Source organism: Odontesthes bonariensis, chromosome 2 (genome assembly GCF_027942865.1).
Source record: "Odontesthes bonariensis isolate fOdoBon6 chromosome 2, fOdoBon6.hap1, whole genome shotgun sequence".
NCBI classification, from domain to species: Eukaryota; Metazoa; Chordata; class Actinopteri; order Atheriniformes; family Atherinopsidae; genus Odontesthes; species Odontesthes bonariensis.
The window spans coordinates 21,850,348-21,871,243 of NC_134507.1; the positions used below are offsets into that span (position 1 = coordinate 21,850,348).

Below are 20,896 nucleotides of genomic sequence, written 5' to 3' on the forward strand. Positions count from 1 at the left end.
ACTGCACGGACAGACAGAAGCACAAATGAACAGGAAACGGTACATAAGAATAAAAACTAAATCTAATCTACTACTCTCCACGATAGAAGACCGTTATGTATAGACCACTAAATAACATGTAGCTGCACAGGGAAGTAAAGCTATTGATATAACACTGAGTGTTTCATAAGGTGCAGTAACAGAATAACTTGCAGTAATGACTCACTGAGCCAGAATTATTGCACATACAGATGTACAGAACAATTATCACACTTACGGGTAGTGTGATAAGGATGTATTTGGAAAATAAAGTATGACGGAGAGGGATTGGCTTATTTAGTGGTTGAGTGACTGACAGGTGAGTCGTGGAGCTTCTAACTACAACGCTGTGAAGTCGGTGGTCAGTGTTTTCATGAATGGACAGAAAATCCTCAACATTTTCATTTCTACACAATCAGTGCTTGGAAAGGCTCAACATTTTGTGGATGGTCTTTTATACCCAATCCTGACACCCTCACATATCACCAGGTAATTTGCTGGTTGTACAACCTCCCAGGATGCAGTTATGTGAATAATTCTCCAAGTTCTTTGCTTTTCTCCCAACTTCTTGGGAGTGTTGCTCGAGCCAAATTCCATATTTGTTTAATTTGGCAAGACTGAACAGATTTTTAGATTTTGGTGCGTTTTAGAAAACTTTTCCGGAGATGTGGTTTGTACTTCACATTGTTGGGAATTCTTGAAATAAAAAGCTGGAGATGTGAGTTCTGTGGAAGATCTTTTTATTTTTTATTTTCAACACATAATGAGCTTGAAAGAATAATGGCCACAGATCGCCTTAAATGCAGGATTAGGTGCCATTTGCTGCATCCATAACACTACACTGAGTGCTGCCTTGATAAAAGTTGGACTTTGCTTTGCGTAAAGTTTGGAGTTTCGAGATTGCTGAGGTGGCAGTGTAAAGAAGGGCATACTCTTCTATTCAGCTCTGCAACAAGATAAGAAATGCTAATCTGTAACTATTTCAATAAACTCTCCAGTTTCCACGTTTCCTACATTCCACAGGTGGCACCGGTGGTGGGTGTGTGGGAAAGAGTCTGCTCCATTTATACTCTGACCCTCCTACAGCAGTCACATTACTCCTCTGAACGCAGGCTCCTTAAGACACTCCGTCGGGTTGTTGTTAGGTTCTGGATTTGAAAAAAATAAATATATATCTAAAGAAGATGCGTTTTAAAAAAGCAAGCGGTCGCGTGGAGCTGACTGAGAGCACCAGGAACCCGGGTTTTAGGGATGCAGACGACGGCGAGCGAGCGGCGGACACCACCAGCCCGGACCCTGGGGAGATGCAGAACTCCACCGCGGTGAAGATGGACTCGGACGCGGCTGCTGAGGAGTACACGCAGGTGAAACCGTACGCCGGGATGCCTAAAGAGGTGTTGCTACGGTACTCCTCTCAGGCTCGGTACCGAGTGCCCAGAGAGATCCTGTTCTGGTTGACGGTGTGCTGCACCCTGGCGCTGGTGGCGGTCACCATCACGGTCATCGCGCTGTCCCCGCCGTGCATGAGCTGGTGGCAGGTGTCCCCCGTGTACCAGGTGTACCCCCGGTCCTTCAAGGACTCCGACGGTGATGGCGTCGGAGACCTCAAAGGTGAGATGCCTGTAACTTTGACTTTCTAATGAAGGGGACGCAAAATGTATCTCTATGTTAAGGTTAAAACCTTAAAAGTTTAAATTCAGGATTTTTTAAAAACATTTTTATTACAATACTTGATCATTATTATAAAACCCAAGGTTACACAACAGCCAGATGAATTTTTAAACTGTAAAATTGCTCTTATCACTGTTTTGCAACCACATAGTTTTCAACATTGGTGAATCATTTACTTTAATCCATCATATAAGTCAGCCCTGTATAAAAAAAAAAAAAAAAAAATGTTCAGACTAATGTTTTATCCAGGTGGTCACAAAATGTTTTAAATACAGACTGTGGCTTCACTCATTGCTGTGAAAGAAAAAAAGAAAAAAACTTCCCAACAGACGCTTTAAACCCAGCATCATTTAATATCGTCTCTCATCAACTTTATTCAGTTTATTTATAAATTAATTTGTGTATTTCACGCGTTCAACACATTCCCCCCCAAAAAAGATGGGACTGGGGGAATTTATGGGAATAGAGATGAAGTTGAAAAGAAAACAAAGTTACTCAAAGCAAGTATTTGCTTTAATATGCAATAAGGAGGCTAGGAGGAGTCAGTAATGGTTCATCCCACTGTGGAAACATGTATTTTGGTCAGACAAACCAATATTCTAGGTCTTTTTGGAAAGAAATGGACCCTGCTCTGGACCAAAGACAAAAAGGAGAGTCCATTCAAGTCCAAAAAGCCAGACTCTACGATGGCAGAGGAGTGTTAGATGTTATGGCTGCATTATCAAATGCTTTTCGCCATAACAAGTTCATTTTTGTGTGTAAAAGCTCTGAAATGCAAAAATGTGTTTATTTGAACAAGAGAAGACACATTAATGCAACAAAACACAAAAATATTGTGATTTCAGTCTGTCTGCAATGACACAAAGGTTACTTACACAGGTTATAATTATTTGATTTATCTAATTTTTGAGAGCATTTTCCAAATCGACCCACCTTTTTCTGATTTGGGATTCCAAATAATTAACGGTAAGTTTCAGCGTTGTGTTTCCTGTTATGACCTATAGGATCATAAACACCTCGTACCTATCAACTCTACAGTTGACCGCATAGGGTCTTTGGATCTCAGTAAGCAGTTCTCAGCACTGTGGTGTCTGTGTTCTGGCAGGAATTATGGAGAAGCTGGATCACTTCCTGCACCTCAACATCAAGTCCGTTTGGATCAGTCCATTCTACCGCTCTCCCATGAAGGACTTCGGCTACGATGTGGAGGATTTCCGGGACATCGATCCTCTCTTTGGAACCATGGCGGACTTTGAAGAACTCCTGGCCGAAATGCACAACAGGGGTGTGTACTGTCTTTTGTCCGTTTATCTTAAAGGTGGAGGAGGGCACATCTAGTTTTGTGGTAGCAGTGTTGACTCAATGGCTGGGTGTGTATGTTCTGTCTGTTCCCACCAGATTTGAAGCTAATTATGGACTTCATTCCCAATCACACCAGTGACCGCCACAGATGGTTCAACCTGAGTCGGACGAGAGATCCTCACTATGAGGACTACTACGTCTGGGCTGACTGCAATGCAACTTCACCAAAGCCGAATAATTGGGTTTGTACTTGCACTGGTTGCTTTGCACTGCTCTGTATCATAATGTGGAATAAAAAAAAAGAAAGAAAGGTGTTTTAGAGTTGAAAAGGTTTTCTGTTGGCGCAGTGATCAGATGGGATTTTTCTCCCCTCATGTCGTGCAGGTCAGTGTGTTTGGAAACTCGTCATGGACTTACGATGAAGTCAGAGGACAATGCTACCTGCACCAGTTCCTCAAAGAACAACCAGACCTGAACTTCAGGAACCCAGACGTCCGCCGAGAGATCATCGTAAGCTTACCTCATTACCTCAGCTGCTGACTCATTGTTAAAAAATGTTTTTCAGCAGCTCACACACCAAAACCTTGCCTGTATATAATCTTTATCTCTTTTGTCCTTTCCACTGCGCCATTATTGTTGAAGTATCCAAAGTCATGTGTAATCCACAGCAGTGATGTATTATGATCTTATTACGCCTCAACTCAGACCAGTTAATTGTTGTGTTCTGGAAGGCATGACACAGTACGCCTGTGTGTCTCAATAATCCTTTGTCACACAATAGTTTAGTGAAGTTTATGAACACATTGTTGCAATAATGGTACAGAGTCAAAGTTTTCCACATATTGTAAATCCTTAGGACTTTTATCATTTCAATTTAGGATATCATTCATTTCTGGCTGGAAAAGGGGGTGGATGGGTTCCGGATGGACGCAGTGAAGCACATCCTGGAGGCGGAACACCTGAGGGACGAGCCACAGGTGGATCCCAACAAACCACCAGTGAGTGTTACCGTTTGGCATCACATAGGATCCAAATCGAAAGATGCATTGTGCTTCCAAACACGTTTATCATTGAAGACTGATTTCACACTGGGAAATATATACATCCATGTATTTTTTTGAGGGAGAGCGTCATTATTGGATGTATGATCCACTACGGGATTCATACTGTGGATTACTCAACATCTGATCCAGCCTTATTAAGCATTTTGTCGTGTGTTTTGACACTGAAATAAAAGCTATCGTGCTATTGGCCCTTCACCTGTCTTTGTAGGTGTTGTCGGGCCTAGCTTGTCACGTTAAATTTTAATCCACAAAGACAACAACCTTCTCTGCTCAAAGTTCATTTTAGGTAACAATCTCTCCTGTAACCTTCAGTTATATGACCATGATTTGATTTTATTGACTCATAAGTGACATATCAGGCTTCAAATTTAAACAATATGATTCATAAAAGGAGCATTGTGGGCAGAGACAGCTCACTGACTGTAGTGGTACTTTCCAGTGCAGCTGCTAGAACAAACATAATCAACAGCTGAGTGGGCTGTTTTTTCACACTGTACATGATGTGCCTTCATCATGTATCTCTGGCTTAAATGTCAGGTTCGTCTTGTGCCCTTTTGTAATACTTTGAAAATACTGTAATTGCAATTGAAAGAGTTCATGACACACGCTGACTTAAGCTCAGTAAGAAAGAGTTTTTGTTCCACAGACGCTGAGGTTTTTTCCCACAGAGGAAAGATTAGTAGAAAAGAAGCATATTTCAGAGGATTAGTGAGTCACTTGGACTTACTGACCGATGCAGAGTAATGCTACAATACTGGGGCTGACTCGTATGCTCACTCTTGACTTAGAGGTATACTCAAAGATTTTGCATTGTACCTAAATGTATAGACTATAAAGTCTAAAGTCTGAGTCTTAGTTTGGCACTACAGAGATCGTTATGTCTAAAAATACAAACTTTGATGGACAGTAAGACATCTATAACTACTTTACTACAGTGTGTGTTTGTGTTATCTTTTCTGCTTTAAAGGTTTAATGCTGGTCGTAGCTTTAAAGTAAGACCAGGTTTGTGCTTTACTGCCTGCTGGTTGAATGGCTCACTTATTTGGCACAACTTCAACTCAGTGTTTTGAGTTTTTTCTCACACAAAAAGACACATTAGATGTTATTCACTGTTTTTGAAAAGGACGTTCGGGACCCGAGTTGATTCTTCTAAAAATGCATAGTAATTTATTTTGAGTCAAATAAATGTGTTTTCTGCCATAATCTTTTCTTCTTTGTATCTCTTTCCTGCTTTATCAAGACTTACAAAACACGATCTAACAATTGCGTTAAAGCAAAACTTTCATTTGAACACTTTTATCACATACAAATAACTCTTGATTACTGAACCAAGGGTCTCTTGTCTTTTGTTTTGGCCTCTTGACTGTGTATCTGGTTTCTACTTACTTTCCATCTACCAGGCCTTTAAATGGACTCTGTGCTTTGCCCTGGGAAAGGAATAAATTAGGGGACAAGCTCTTCTTACTCCCAGAAAAATACCAGAGCTTTCTCAAACGCTACTATCTCTCATTGTGGAAACTTTAGCACGAACGAGCCTCTTCTTTGTAGCTTTAATCTAACACAAAATAATGAAAACACAATACTTTGACTAAAATTGGAACAAACCAGTAATTCCAATATAACAACTTAATTTCATTGCAGGAGTCTATAACTACAGAGTGGGACCTCTACCGGGACTACACATACAGTCAGGTGGGCTTGCATGACCTGCTGAGGGACTATAGGGCAGAGATGGACACCTACAGCCGTGAGCCGGGCAGATACAGGTACTGAAGCTGTTCAGCGCATACAATCATGTTACACTAAATTCAGAGAATTGTTACGCTCAAGTTTCACCAATTTTCTTTTCATGTGACAATTCTACAATACGCCTGATTAATCCTAAACAACTTCCAGATTATCTTTGATTCATAAAAGGCGCAGAGCACAAACAAATCTTGTTTGAGCAGGTTGTTACTTACACAGCTGGTTTTTCCTTTTTATAAATCTCATATTCACTTAAATTGTCAGCCGCTGCCTTGTGAGGTCCCTTCATTTAGTGCCATCGCAAATGAGGGTTTAGTCAGAAAAGCTATGGACCAAAAGAAAGAGATTGAAGTCTGGAAAACAAGTGGTTTTACGTTAAACTACAACTCATGCTTGGTAATTCCTCATACATTTAAATTTGAATCACATTTTTCATGAAGCTCATGTAAAGTTCACCTGGACACATGTAGCCAATGCCTACATAACCAGCAGGAGAACCAGTCCTATATAGTGCAGACAAGGATGATTTCCAAGTCAAAGGAATATTTCAAGTAGTACTTCTCATAGACTACTATTAAATTTCATACATAAAACCAGCTTTATCCAAAACACTGCATATAATGAGATGATATGTTTTGTGGGATTAATAATTATGTCAATAACAGCCAATAAACGGCAAAACCTGCCTGAAGTTGAGTTTGTGCAGAATCCCATGATGTATGATGTTTCTGCTGCTCTGCAGGTTCATGGTGACGGAGTCATATGATTACCATGAGGTGGAGAAGACCATGATGTACTACGGAACCCGACTGGTTAGGGAAGCTGATTTCCCCTTTAACTTTTACCTGCTGGACCTGCCTCACAACACCAGCGGTGTGTGGGCGAAACATCTGGTTGACCTCTGGATGGCCAATATGCCAACAGGGAAATGGCCCAACTGGGTGGTGAGTCCCCCCACTAACTTGTATATGTTAGTTTTTCAGGCTCTTTAACACATGATCTGCCTTCCAAAGATGTATATTACAGTTATACTTTTGTTTCCCATCATAAAAACCACAAGACCAAATAGGGGATCTGCCAGGATTACAAGTGAAAAGTGCTATCATAGGTTGTGGGACTTGTTTGATATATGTGCAGAGACCCTTCCAATGGCTCTTTGATCATTTGTATCAGACTTATCCAGGAGTCTGATTAGATCATGCTTTTCCTCCATGTGTTAATAACAATAGGGTGCTTTTTGGATTATTTTTCATACAATGTATCGTGCCCAAACTCAATATGCTAAGGTGGTACTCTAACTAAAATGCATCTAATAAGGTTTGAATATTGCTCGTTTCAAAGCGTTTTTCTGTAATTGCTACTTATTAGAGCCAAAGAATAACTCTTTTACGGGTCATATCCAGGTTCCATTGTTGAACACAAAGACGTGCTTGTTTGTGCTTCTTGGATCATCGACAAACTGTTTTCTTTGTTGCAGAGAAGTGGTTTCAGTCCGAGATAATTACCCGCTCTTCTAACCTCACAAAGGGTTATTTTCCCCATCATTTCTGCTGTTTTATGATTGATGCAGCATCATTTCACTCCCCTCTTGTAGTCCAATTGGCCCACAGTGCTACTCAGGTTTCTACCATATCACTTTTTTTTAACCTGAGCATTTTTCTTTTATTACAACTAATCAGTTTCATCCCTTTCCCTCCCCGCAAACACATCTCATTCACCTCTCAACATCATGTTTTATTTCTCTTACACCCCCCTGTTTTCAGGTTGGGAACCATGACAGATCCAGAATTGCTTCCAGCGCTGGTTCTATTTATATTCGTGCCATCAACATGATGCTGCTGACCCTCCCTGGCACACCCACCACCTATTATGGCGAAGAGATCGGCATGGAGAACATTAATGTCACAGCGAGTCAGATACAGGACCCTGCTGGCAAATACAATGCGGTCAGTATTGAACATTCATTAAAGAAAAAAAACTTAAATGCATAAAAGATGACCAGTTTAATCACTGACATTCCAAAACAAGAAAAAAAGTCGACGATAATATCGAATAGAATAAATTATTATTCCACGAGTGAGAAAATAGCACGTTACAGAGCTCTGTGATGAAGGAATCTACACAAAATAAATAAACAAATGCAAGAAGGATATATACTGACATAAATTATTACAACTTGGCAAAAGAAAGCTCAAGTGTCAAAATGTTTTGCTGTCTTACATGCAGAGTGCCAGTCGGGACCCGGAACGGTCTCCCATGCAGTGGAACGGTGACTTGAACGCAGGCTTCAACAACAAAACCAACCTCACCTGGTTACCTGTACACCCTGCTTACCAAAGCATCAATGTGGAGGTACAAGGCCCTTCCAGTGAAGTTGAAGTTTGACACACACAAAAAGACCAGAGACGGCTGAAGTTCATCTTATTGTTGATCATGTATCCTTTCCAGGTCCAGATGAAAGATGAAGGTTCTGTGCTGGCTCAGTATCGCTCCCTGAACAGCCTGCGTCAGTCAGAGCTCCCCTTTCAGCGTGGGTGGTTCTGCTACGTCCATGCTGATGCCAACGTCTTCTCCTACATCAGGGAGCTTGATGGACACAAACAAGCTTACCTCATGGTGCTCAACTTTGGGAAACAATCTGCCACCACAGATCTGTCCTCAATTGAAGAGTTACCCGAGCAGCTGAGGGTGTTAACTAGCACAAAAACAGTCAACGATGGAAAAGTGTTTCAGAAGTCTAAGATCCTGACCGAAGCTGGAGAGGGTTTGGTGATGCAGTATTCGACCTACACTCGGTTTCATCAAAACCACCCTGCAGAGTGCTACGTCTCCGAGAAGGCCTGCTATTTGGAGACCATTGGCATACTTTATAAATGCTGATATTAACTGGAAAAAACTGTAAGCAGTTATTACAGTTTCACTGTGAAAATCAAATCACTGAGACTGTTCTTCAGTCTCTCCTTTCATAGGGCCCTTTGTCACACAATAAAGCAGATAAATATTGATGAATTTGCTAGAGTTGTCTTCTCTTTGACAGATACTCTGAAAGATTTGGGCGACACTGTATCCTCCAGTTGTTGTGGCTGTGATGGTAAATGTTTGGGTATTAGTATTTCGCCTCTTGACCACTTTGTGATCTCCTCTTCTTGCGTGGAGGCCGCGGAGCGTCCAGGCCGAGCTCTGTGTACAGAAATGCAAGCCTGAGGGCTTCCTGTATCAGGGTGAAAGAAACTTTAAAATTTCGTGTTCTAGATGTAAGGAAAGAGATTGGTTACATTTCTAATGTGTAACCTAACAGGGATATTCTACATAGTCACACTCTAATAAGATCTGGCTGGGTTTTATCACAGTGTTTTAGCTTGTGATGATGCCAATTCCACATAAAAAAAAACACACTGAATTTTCAAAATGAATGTGGCCTCCAGATCATTTATTAGTAAAATAACATACAGGATAATAACTGTCACATCTGCACTATTTGCTGTAACATTTAAAAGTTTGCCTTTTATAACATGCTAAAAAAAAAAAGTTCAGCAGCTCATGAGTTTCATACCTCTTCGATCATCTGCTCAAAGTCTTCTGGGCCAAGGTGATTTGTTCCAGGTTGGATATTCACAACTACGTTTGGTGCTGGTTTACATTCTGAAACGGAGAAGATGACAAAAAGCAGGAAGACAGACAAAAAAAAGAACTTATCATTTAAGCATTTATGACATTGTATGTCCAAAACCTTCTTTTTCACCAACTGTATTTCTTTCATTCATTAATTCATCCTCACATCTGATATTGCCCCCTTCTCAACCCATTCCTTATTACCCCACCCTTCCTTGTCTCTCTGGTGTGGACTGTTTCACAAATGCGGTCTTGACCTTGACAGCTCCCAGTCTGTAGCGTCTAATCTCTTGCTCTGATACGCTATCCCTTTACCATGCTAATGGGCCTGCCCACCCGCCTTGATGCGTCTATGCCATCAACACTTTATCAAAGACTCAGAAGAACAGAGCAAGAAAGATTAGGAAGACATATACACACACATATACAGTCAGTGAAGCTGCCTGGTGTGTGCATGAACAACAGAAGCGTGAGGCAGTGAAGGAGACAGATAACGTGTGAATTTGAAACGGGAAGAGAGGAAGCAGAGCAAGAGAGAGTGGTGTAAATAAGGAGTACCACCAACGTGGTGAAGGAAGATTATGAGTGAGAGGGAGAAAGAGCCTGTCTGGGGGGAATGAGAGCAATTAGCTGACGCACACACACCAGCATGGGCTTCACCACAAGGTCACCTATGCTATACTTTGGTATCACATCCTCAGACAGACACCCAGAAATCTATTACCGCTGCCTCTCCGGACATGCACACTGACACTACCATAGGGAGATGACCCTGAGCCAATAAACCCTCTGCTGATGCAGAAAATACATAAAAAAAAAAAAAAAAAAAAAAAAAAAAAAAAAACACATTTAAAAAAAGCAGAACATCCACATGGACTTTAGAATTCCATCTGGAGCGCAATCAGACAAAAACGCACCCAAACAGAAGCTGTTTTCAGACAAAGTTTTATGAGGCAAAAGTGAGGGCCTGCTGACCTTAATTTGTAGTTGTGAGTGAAAAAAAAAAAAAAAAAAAAAAAAAAAAAAAAACAGACTCACTCACAGTTCACTGATTTACTTGTGACCGTTTTCTACAAATGTAAATTCCACTGTCAAAGGTGCTTTTGAAACTGCATGTTCATACAGGACTTATTTTGCCATCTAAACAGCTCTGACCCATCAGGGTATGGACAGTGGACTTTTTTGTGTCCTGTTGTATATGGCTACAAGATGTTGGCGGCAGATCTGAGTTCTTTGAGCTGGTGTCTCAAAGGGTTCTGCGACATAATGAATACATTGTTCTGCTGGGGGAGGCCATGGTGGTGTGTGTTTGGTCTGTGGTATGTGTCAAAGTAACTCACACTTGACTGCCTGCACCAGAGGTATTGCACTGCAGCCAGATGATCAATGATATTCACTTCACTTGGCTTCAGTGTTGTGGCTGATCAGTGAATGCATCTACATCGTCAACAACTGCTCAAAGTGTGTGTGCAAGTACCTGACTTTGGCTCCATGCTGTGGTGTGTAAGAATGGCTTTCTTTAGACATCCAGTGTATTTAAGGACCCCTGCCAGAGGAATCCGAGGATCACCACTGTATGCAGTCAGCAGCATTGATGGGTACTGCTGTCTCACAAGCAAATGTGGAGAAAAAAAAACAAATAACCCAGCTTTTATTACAATGCTTGCTTAGCAAAAGTTATTAATAAATGTTATCAAATGTCTATCTTTCTCAATGTCCCTACATCAACAGAGAGACATGGGACTAAAGCAGAGCATATTTTACGAGATAGAAGTCATTCTTATTTAGGGATGGGAATTGTTAAGAATTTAGCAATTCTGGTTCCATTATCAATATTGCTTATCGATTCGATTCCTTATCTCATCCAGTTATATAGTACAATATATCCAACTCTGCCTCACTCTTACAGTCCCCGTTGATATTAGATGGAAATGATTCATACAGTATGTCGCTAACATTATTACAACAGGGCTCACAAGTTTTGAAAGCAAAATAATTGCATGCTGTGTGGTCAAATCTTTCAGCGTGTTGGAGGCATTTTCCTCCTTTGATGGGATCAAAGCTCTGCATGTGTTGCAACTGGCCCTAGTATTGTCCTTTTTGGTGAAATACAACCAAACTTTGGAGTGCTTCTGCCTCGCTGTCATGTTGGAAACATTCTGAGCCAAAATAGGAAGCGTGCACATGACGTCATCGCGCAAATGCGTCAGACGTTAGAAGAACCTAGAAACGGGATTGTTAGGCAGGTGGATTAACTATTCCACGGAATTGAACTTCCCATCCCTATTCTTATTTTATTTACCAAGTTAGTGTTATTCAACACTGGCTCTGATCTAAAATGTGGGACATAGCAATTTAAAATAGCGTTTCTTTAGTTTTGATTCATTATTTCCTGCCATTTTTGGGCTATTTTTTTAGCCTATTAGAGCAGACAAGTAAAATTGACAGCATCTCTGATACAGTGTTATACAGACACACACACACACACACACACAAAAGGGGCAAATTGCATACATTATTCAACAAAAAGTGTGCTATATGAAATAAGACACCACCCCTTTTTTTTTGAGCAGAAGGACAAATGACTCGTTACTTTTTTTTTCCGTTTTGCTCTCCATACCTGTGGAGTAATGTTGTAAAGTGGACAGTAGGAAATGATGCTTTGTTTGTGTTTTGGGTTTCCCACCGGGTCTCCCCATTCATCTCTGTCCTCCAAAGTTAGAGGCAGGCTGGGATCCTCCATAGTTCCAAGTACATCCAGGAAAGGAGCCTCAACAAAGAAAGAGATGGCTTTGGATGCATGTGTGCAGGTGATCTTTCATAATAAAGGACTGAGATGCAGTTACAACAACTCAATTTGTATCAAACGCTTGGCAAAAGCCCAGTTTTTTTAAACGTCCCCTGGGAACACAGTCCACATTATTCTTTTTTCAACACAGAGTAAAGAAAAGACTGAAAGTGAAATACTCCAAGAGCCACACACACACACGTAGTGTTCAGCATCTTACCTGCAGTGTTACAGCCCGCATCATGTTGGGCTGTCTGTTGCACAGTGCTCCCACTGGCACAGCTCCAGCACTGCAGGCTGTGAGGGCAGTGAGTGAAGGAGAAGAGATTCCCAAAGAGAAAAGGTGACGGAGGCAGGCTTGGAGGTCCTCCACTCCCCTCAGCTTCCCTTCTACACGAGCTCGCCTTTGCCAAGAAAGGCCGCACTCACCTCCACCTCTAAAGAGTAAACAAGCAAAGAGCACACGGAGAAGGAACTTGTTTGAATTGGTTTCCTGCAGCGAGAGCACTACATTGTTCATAGCTGTGTTTCTACTGCAGGACCATTTTCCTGGGGCTAACCTTTGCAATGGGAATTTCAGTACTTTTGGTTTAAATAGAGCTAGTATACACAGGTTTACTGTCTGCAAACTCTCTTCTGAGCTCAGCGAGTTATTTCCCTGTTGCTGGGGGAGTGACAGATTACCTGATGTGACAGTAGGCCAGTACCCAGCCCTGCTCCAACAGCATTCTTTTCTCCGGGCAGAACTCCATGTTGAGATCTCTGCCATAAGCTCCATATACATGGACCAACAAAGGAGCCTGGATCAGACCCTCCACAGGTACTGCATGAAATAGTGTCACTGGCACCAAGGTGCCATCCTACAAGGGAAAGGCAGAGAGAATATTTTCCAGACTGGAGGGGGTGACTTTAATAGTTAAATCTCCTTAAAAACCAGTCTTGTTGATTTGCTTTGTGTATGACATCACTTGCCTACTCTGTTTGCGGGTAGGTACATATCGGTGGCCAAGTGTGACAAGAACTCTATCAGTGGACACTTGACTCCTACTACAGAATGCATTCCCTCCTGCTGACAGGATTTCAGTGTGTATGCATGTGACTTATAGATCAAGTGTTCTCACTTGGCTGCAGGCCTCCAAGCGTGTGGTGATGAACTCGGCTTGTTTCTCTGGGAAGGACCCATCTTCAGTACCCGATGTAAGGAGCCCATTCTCAGGGTGCAGACGGTACGACACTGGTGCACGGACTGGAGAAGATATAAGGAATTCTAGCACATTTTGTTGGTCTTCCAAGCCTGGTCTCTTGGTTTCAATGGCACAAGCCCAGCGAGGGAGCTTGGGTAGGAGTTAAGAGAGTATAAAACTACAATCATAAATAAGACCACAATATGAAGCAGCAAAAAACAAAACAAAAAAAACAACAACAAAAAAAAAAAAACTCAAGACTAAGAGCAAGCAAAACAGAAAAGGAGCATAAGCAAGTTCAAACTACATTTCCCCTTCAGTTCATCCATTCATCTTTGAGACTGACCTGTACAACATATGCTTCATTGGGACGGGTCAGTGGGACTACAATCAGAGTGAGTTCACCGGCTGCTGCCCTTACAACCAGCACACAATGGTCTCCAACCACGTCCATGTCTTTAACTACATTGTCAGGGCCAGGGGCAAACAAAGGGACCCAAGATGACATGGAGGGCTCTGAGAGGGGGGCCTTCACAACCTGGCGAACACACAAATAAATCTCTTATCTTAGAAAAACTAAAAATATCAAATTACATTATGAGCTAATAATTCTAATTCTTAATGCTTTGTCAAACGTGAGGAAATAAATACATTATTAGAGCTGTAGGGACCGAAACAGCAAATGGGAAAAATATTAACCCCAATGTGAATACACTGATTAGACACTGTGTGTATTACATACAAACAACTGACCACACATAAGTTGTGGAACAGTCTTAAAATATTCCATTATTTCAGCATTTTTCACTATATTTATGCAGCCTATAAACAGTATATATTTATATTATAGATACTTTACCTGATATTCTTGTCCTGGCCCTGTATTAGATAGTATAATTAGCCACCTTCTCCAATGCTCCACATGGTACAGGAGGTCCAGCTGGCGAGGCTGGACCACAAAAGGCTCCAAATGGGATGTAGTTACATCACTTAGCAGCACCTCTGAACTGGTCCTGCTGTTGCAGTTGATGGTCAGGATCTGTCTATCTCTGGACAGGGCAACCTCCACAAAAACACTAAAATGTTGGTGTTTAAAATCAGAGCTTGTTGGGCAGTAGGGAATGCTTACATGCCACATCATTTACACTTACTGAGGCTGAGTTTCCTCATATACTGAGGTTATCCTTTTTCCACCAGAGGTCAGGTCCAGACGAAACACTGCGTTGGAACGTAGACCTTCCAGAGTTGTGTAAAACAGGATGTCGTCTGTGGCCCACTCTGCATTGATAAACATACACATTATTATCCTTCCGTTTTCACACAAGAGAAATACATTTGTTTGGGTAAAAATGATCAAAAGATTTACCAAAGCTGAAGACTCTCTCCAGTGTGACTCTGATGTCTTGGGGATCCAGAGGAAGGAAATTGCTCTCACCAAGTCTTACAACCACACACCTTGTTTATCACAGCATAAGTAGTAATATATTATTTCAGCAAGTGGAACAGTCAAAATATTCATAATAAATTAAAAATACTGTAAAAGAAATTTCTCTATGTTTGATTTACCTCAGCTCTTCTCCAGGAGTACATTTCAGCGTAGCGGCGAGATGCTTCTCATGTGGGGACAGACGGATTCTCTGGACTATCCAATGAAACATCTGCTTTCTCTCAAGTCTTGTCCCCTCATCTTCTCTAGACGCTTGCTCTAGATGTAACACCTTCTCTGGTCTCAGATCCTCTACAAACAGAGAGAAAGAAAAGGACAGAGTGAAACAAAACAGTCAGCAGGCCAAATAAATGGATTGCATAAAAGCAGTAGACATGGGGACGAGTTTACAGGGTATTAGAAATAGATGTTTTGAGATGATAATGTTAATAGTTTTACCAGAATGATTTTTTTTCTGCTTACTCTGTCTCTTGTCCTTTCTGTAAATGCCGTCATCTTCAATAAAGTAAACATGGTGATGCCCACAGACCTGTGACATGATAAACCATAGTGTATTATAAAAATTACTTGGATTCCTAAAGCAATATCCTGTTCATTGAATAAACAGGATGCGATTCCACACAGAAATGCAAACTCTTCGCCCCTGACATCACAAAGGTAAAGTTGGTGTTCTTATAATTGGAGATGGGTCATGGTATAAAAGTTATTTTCTGTCCCTAAAGCATCAGGTAAATAGGCGACTGGTTAGTTACTTCAATTCTTCTTATTAAGCTAAAAAAAAGTTTGTAATTTAAATGCTTTATCCACAAACTTATGACAAAATGATTCAAACCCATAGCAGACAGCAGGCCTCACCACTGAGTGATCAGGTATGTTGGAGAACCTGCGGTATGTTGCCTTCAGTCTCCTGACAAAATACTTCTGTAATTCCTTGTACTTGTCAATTCCAGAGCTGTGATCATAAGCTGATGAGACAGAAGTTTCCTAAAAGACGGGCAAAAACAACAAGATATGGAAACATTCTATAGTATTGCAACTTGAAGCTTCAATCACCAGGAACATCATTATTCTCATAAAGTATTGTTCCCTGTACACATCACTTACAAACTGATAAGTACCTTTTATCCAATCTTTATTGTGGCAATGCCAATAAATATATCTGTAACATATGGGATGGGGTTGTGACGAGACACCTTGTTGAACCAATAACTAACTTAACTGCTTCACACCAAACCAAAGGTGAGCACATGAAGCATCTTTAACTTTCACTGAACACACTTACCGACACGAAGCAACGCCTGACGTAGAAAGACAGCCATGTTTTCCGTTTGCAAACTGCGAGTTTCCAAAACTGTGCGGGAGAAAGTGTGAGGAGACGGGCAGACGGACACAGCAAAAACGATAAAACGACCATTATAAAGCTATATCGGTTAATTAGCCCGGTCACCAGTTATGTTTACGTGTTGTCAGTTAGCTCACTGATATTACCAGGTACCTTGTGCTATGTTCACGACAACAAACGCATTTCATAGATGGATATACATCGCATTTCAGTCCGTAATATTTAGCGTTTCGTTGCGACAAAACGTTAGCTATGCGCTATTTCTATGCACGTGCATGATTTTCTAAACAAAGCCAACTTAATGACGTAGACAGAAGTCCCAGGCCCAAATAATCAAACTTGCTCATTCAGCAGTCCACAGTTCTGACTGAAAATCGAGTTCGATAGTTTCGGTAATCTACTGTTTTGTCTCGAGTGGGAAAAGTGTACGGAAGTAGCATGCATGTACTGGGAGTGTAACAGGTGATTTCAGTTAAACCATATCTACCATCATTTTTGCTTTTTTGTGGTCTTGTTTTTGTTTTATTAGACCTCATTTATACTGAGAACTGTGACAGCTCTTTAGCATGGATCTTTTTAAAACGGATTTATCTCCGATTCAGAACATTGACGATAAAATGGAGAGGGACTCCACCGGCACTGCAGAGAAAACCGAGCCGGCTTCGCCTTTGAGGGGAATTATTAATGAAGACACCTGCACATCTAATGACCGAAACTCACGAGGAACGACCTGCGGTGCAACTGATGTCGCTCGAGCCAGATGGACTCTACTAAGACAGGTATTTATGCTTTGCTTATACTGTTTGTTGAGACTTCTATTCCAACAAACCCCATTTTGATGGAAGTGTACCCTCAAAAGGAAGCATAGATATAATGCATTTGGACGATATTAGCAAAAATGTTAAAAAAAATCACCAAACATGAAATTTGTTGTTTTGCATCTCTGGATCTTGTTTTTTTTATTAGAATAATCTCGCTAAATTGTGGACCAATACTGATGAATAGCCAGTCTCCCCCCTGTTTATAGTTCTTTACCTGACATCCAACTGCAACTATGCTGTAATTCACATATTTCATTCTTAGCTCACACTGAGTGAATGTTTTTCTTTTTAGTACTTTTAGTACTGTTACAGTATGACTTTTTTTGCTTTGACATTCAATATAAACTATTAACTTATCTTCTATAAATCTACACCCATATATTACCTGCTGCTAAACAGCAACTTTGTCACTTTTTTTGCAACAGTAACCCCCCCAACTTTTTCAGACTCTTTGGATATGCATGAACAGAAACCTTTTATGTACAAGAGCAGTAGCTGAGCACATGGGACTTTAGGTCTTCCCCATAGATGGGCATAACGCAGACCTTGCATCATGATTACAAGAATAGCTCCCTGCAATGGGGTTTGAATGTCTTCATCCAGACCAACTTGAATTTTATGTATATGTGCTTTGCCTGAAATAATAGGTAGAAAATCACTTTCTAGATACTCTTGAAAATTTGGCATCTGTTTTGTACAATATTTATATTTTTTTGTAACTATGATACTTAAAGATGCTAATTCACTGGTCTCTTGATTTATAAGGAAAGTTTCCCTCTACAACAGTGTTTTGACTTATAATTTGTATATTTTCACATGAAAAAAGTATGTAAACTTTGGTGAAAATATCTATTACATCTGTTATATGATATAGTATTCCTGAAACATGAAACATGGGGGATTAATTTAACAAATGCTTATGCTTCACAGCTTATGAAGTGAAATCACAACTAATGGATGTGTTTTTTGCGAAGATAAGAGCACTTTTTTTTCTTTATATGTCTCTCACAGGTGTTGTGTCAGAAGCAGGCAGACAGTGCAGACATCAAACAGGTGTCTGTTCGCAGGTTTGCAACATTTGACCTTTTCAGCAGGAAAAACCTTGTGGTACAGGACCAAAGTGATACCTCAGATGACCAGTGGGTGGAGTACAGAAGTGTCTGCTTTCCTGAGTACAGTGCCTTGCTCAGGTATACATGCTGACTTGGCTCAAATTTCACACACACAACGGGCTATTTGTGATACCACTAAAACGGCAGACTGTTATTGTTGATTTAGTCTAGGATTTTACAATGTCACAATGCTTTTGTTATCAAAAGTAAAGAGATCTCCCTTGAGTATCTAGACTCTGAGGTTAATTCTAAAACTATGACAATCCACAATGCATATCCTGTTGTTAACGCTTGTGCTATAAAATAGTTTGAAATATAGGGATAAGATTTGTGAAAAATGTTGGGGTTTACAGAGAAAGTACCATAATTGTGAATAGATTACAGTTAAGAAGATGTAGTAGATATTTTTTTTTTAGCATGAAGTTCAGAAGAAAATGTCAAAAGCACGTTTAAACTTGAAAATGAAGGAGTTTTCATTTTTTTTAGATAGTTTTAGAATTATTCTAAACGTAACAAATGTTAAATGTTATTTAGTCAAATGCGTTATCTGAAACTCGGCGATATAAGTTTATATTTGATACTTCTTCTTTGGAACAATGCAAAGATTTTTATGCGTTTGATTTTTAATCTGGTTTCTTCATATATATGAAAAAGCACCATATATTTCCACAGGCTGCTGTTTGATCATCTATATGTCTGTATTTCACAGAGATAACATGGGGCCTCTTAGAGTGAATGAAGTGCTCAACAGTTTTGACAACACCGGGAATGTCTGTAAGTACATATTTCTTCTTATTACTATAAGGTGTTTGTTATTTATTAGTGTAAACATTACACGTGTAGTTGGCACCATTACTGTGCCCTGGATTTTATCATTGACACACGCACACAGACAAAAATGCATTAATCTTATGCTGGTCGCTGTTAGTGTTGGATGTTGGAGGTTTAATTCCATCTCTGTAAATGGAAGTGTATTTCTTCTTTGTCTTCTTGTTTTTTTTTTATGTCATGTATTTATTTCCTTTAAACTGCTGTATAATCTATCCCCACATTATCCCATGAGGATGACCTGGGGCCTTTTAGAGGTAATGAAGAGCTCAGTGGCTTTGACAACATACTGCTTCCTCACTTTTATACTTGACTAACACACGCTTAAAGTTTGGGATAAAGTCATACTTTGTGTTGTTAGGGATTGATGAAGGTGGTGTGATTGTTTCTTATGTGCCTTCTAAAGCAGTTTATCATGTACTCCTATTGTATTAATCACGGTAAATTTGGTCTGAGTTATTTCAGCTAGATGTGGTTGACTGCTGTTTATTGAAAAGATACTATACCTGATTAGCTTTACAACACTGCACTATTGATAAATGTAATTGGTGTTTCCTTTTAAGTCTTTATACACAACTTTCTGTGTATCTTCTTCTTCAGGCATGTGATAGGTTTGGGAAAGGTCATAGGCTAGCATTAATGAGCCAGATGGTCCCGCAGGAGTCGGAGTCAGAGATGAATGTGATGGCTAGTGGCTACTTCACTGCACACTGGAGTCAAACTTTAGAATTCATGACAGAGCTCAGTGGCAACTCCCATTATAGACTGCTAATATGGATAATCCCTTTTCTTTACCAGAAGACAACAGGCTCCATGCTCTTCTCTTTGGAGAGTAAAAAAGAAGAGGTCATCCTTGTGCCACCTTTGTGGATACCTCATGCACTCTGTTCTTCATGGCCTTCCTCCTCTAGTATATACAAAGTAATAACTAGTATAAAGGTGTTCACCAACACACAAGATATTTTGGTGACCATACCGCCCTCATTCACATTCCTTTCTCTCAATTTACAATCCCTCCCCTTCGCTCCCCTCATTTTCTTTCCACCCCTCCATCCCTCTCAGCTGGAGTCATGCTTGGCCAGATGGGTAACAGAGTTCCTGACTTGGTCAGTGGATTAGCACAGCCGGAGATGAGAGCATAGAGGAAGGGAGAAGAGAATAGGGGGAGAAGGTGGGTGGGCATGCCAGAGGTGGAACGTGTGTGTGTGTGTGTGTGTGTGTGTGTGTGTGTGTGTGTTTATAAGGAGTGTAGAGCCACTAGCAAGGGAACCTCGTTCCTCAAACAATGGGGCAACCATCTCCCTCCTTCTCTCCATCTCATGTTTGGGACTAGTAATGCGTGAGATCAATTAGGACTGGTTGAGAGGAGGCTCTGAAAGGCCCAGAGGTGACCTTGTCAGAGCTTCGGGGTATATTTTTTAGGGGTGGGAATGAGACTGAAACCCTTCTATATACACAAACACACAAATTCTAACTTCTCTGCTCTGTCAAAGATATACAGCGGGGCACAATGTTTGCAGAAATCTACTAATGCTACCATGTTAATAACCACAAATTCACATCACCCACCCTCACACCCTCTCCACCTTTCCTGCTGTCTTGATAATCCCCTACCCCTGAGGTGTGGACAAGCCCAAATCCTAGGGGTCCTTGTCCTCCTGAATAGCAGGCTAAAAAGCCTGGCCGGATTAGCCCACTGCATCCAAAATGTGTGGACTCAGCTTAAAAGTGCTACCCCCTCTCAGCATGACCCTCTCTCCTGCTATTGTGTTTGTTCCACAAGTGTGCACGTACGTGAACAATATGTTGTTTCTTAAGGTGAAGATAAGCCAGAGTCAATGGTTTTATTTCAAGACGGGAGGAGCAGACCAGGCATCCCATTGAAGATTTTAGGAAATGGAGAGTCTGTCTCAGTGATGACGTCATACTCCAGAGAAAACACAGACATGTTTGAGCACAAA

At 40.8% G+C, this 20,896-nt stretch overlaps 3 protein-coding genes across 5 annotated transcripts in view; 2 read left to right on the forward strand and 1 right to left on the reverse strand.

The window, feature by feature from the left end:
* Positions 1-1,202: 1,202 nt before the first annotated feature.
* Positions 1,203-8,790, forward strand: slc3a1 (solute carrier family 3 member 1). The gene is made up of 10 exons (XM_075479332.1): positions 1,203-1,629; positions 2,795-2,974; positions 3,088-3,233; positions 3,376-3,501; positions 3,870-3,989; positions 5,697-5,821; positions 6,544-6,745; positions 7,565-7,747; positions 8,028-8,153; positions 8,250-8,790. The coding sequence occupies exons 1-10, from the start codon at positions 1,203-1,205 to the stop codon at positions 8,679-8,681; spliced, it is 2,067 nt and encodes a 688-aa protein (XP_075335447.1). The 3' UTR covers positions 8,682-8,790.
* On the reverse strand, positions 7,540-16,455 carry prepl (prolyl endopeptidase like). The gene is made up of 15 exons (XM_075479317.1): positions 16,115-16,455; positions 15,688-15,816; positions 15,295-15,361; positions 14,952-15,123; positions 14,752-14,840; positions 14,537-14,663; positions 14,245-14,461; positions 13,732-13,923; positions 13,323-13,535; positions 12,886-13,061; positions 12,422-12,638; positions 12,034-12,183; positions 10,891-11,017; positions 9,355-9,443; positions 7,540-9,012 (listed from the first exon to the last, which is right to left on the reverse strand). Exons 1-15 carry the CDS (start codon positions 16,244-16,246, stop codon positions 8,908-8,910), a joined length of 2,202 nt encoding a protein of 733 aa, XP_075335432.1. The 5' UTR covers positions 16,247-16,455; the 3' UTR covers positions 7,540-8,907.
* Positions 16,456-16,588: 133 nt separating this feature from the next.
* camkmt (calmodulin-lysine N-methyltransferase) overlaps positions 16,589-20,896 on the forward strand; it is a 126,333-nt gene continuing 122,025 nt past the window's right edge. For 2 of the 3 annotated variants that reach the window (XM_075479346.1, XM_075479363.1), the window contains exons 1-3: positions 16,612-16,953; positions 18,007-18,185; positions 18,817-18,881. In XM_075479346.1, coding sequence (XP_075335461.1) covers positions 16,741-16,953; positions 18,007-18,185; positions 18,817-18,881 — 457 coding nt within the window. In that variant the 5' untranslated portion in view covers positions 16,612-16,740. Of the gene's footprint in view, positions 16,954-18,006; positions 18,186-18,816; positions 18,882-20,896 lie in introns of all 3 variants that reach the window. The other variant, XM_075479355.1, reaches the window with a different exon arrangement.

Excerpts from the sequence above, each read along its gene's own strand:
- slc3a1 (XM_075479332.1), top strand. The coding sequence starts at position 1,203 with ATGCGTTTTAAAAAAGCAAGCGGTCGCGTGGAGCTGACTGAGAGCACC. Across the intron at positions 5,822-6,543 it reads CGTGAGCCGGGCAGATACAG|GTTCATGGTGACGGAGTCAT; the intron begins GTACTGAAGCTG and ends GCTGCTCTGCAG. Across the intron at positions 6,746-7,564 it reads GGAAATGGCCCAACTGGGTG|GTTGGGAACCATGACAGATC; the intron begins GTGAGTCCCCCC and ends CCCTGTTTTCAG.
- prepl (XM_075479317.1), bottom strand. The coding sequence starts at position 16,246 with ATGGTCGTTTTATCGTTTTTGCTGTGTCCGTCTGCCCGTCTCCTCACA. Across the intron at positions 14,841-14,951 it reads ACTCCTGGAGAAGAGCTGAG|GTGTGTGGTTGTAAGACTTG; the intron begins GTAAATCAAACA and ends GTGATAAACAAG. Across the intron at positions 12,184-12,421 it reads TGCGGGCTGTAACACTGCAG|GCTCCTTTCCTGGATGTACT; the intron begins GTAAGATGCTGA and ends TTCTTTGTTGAG.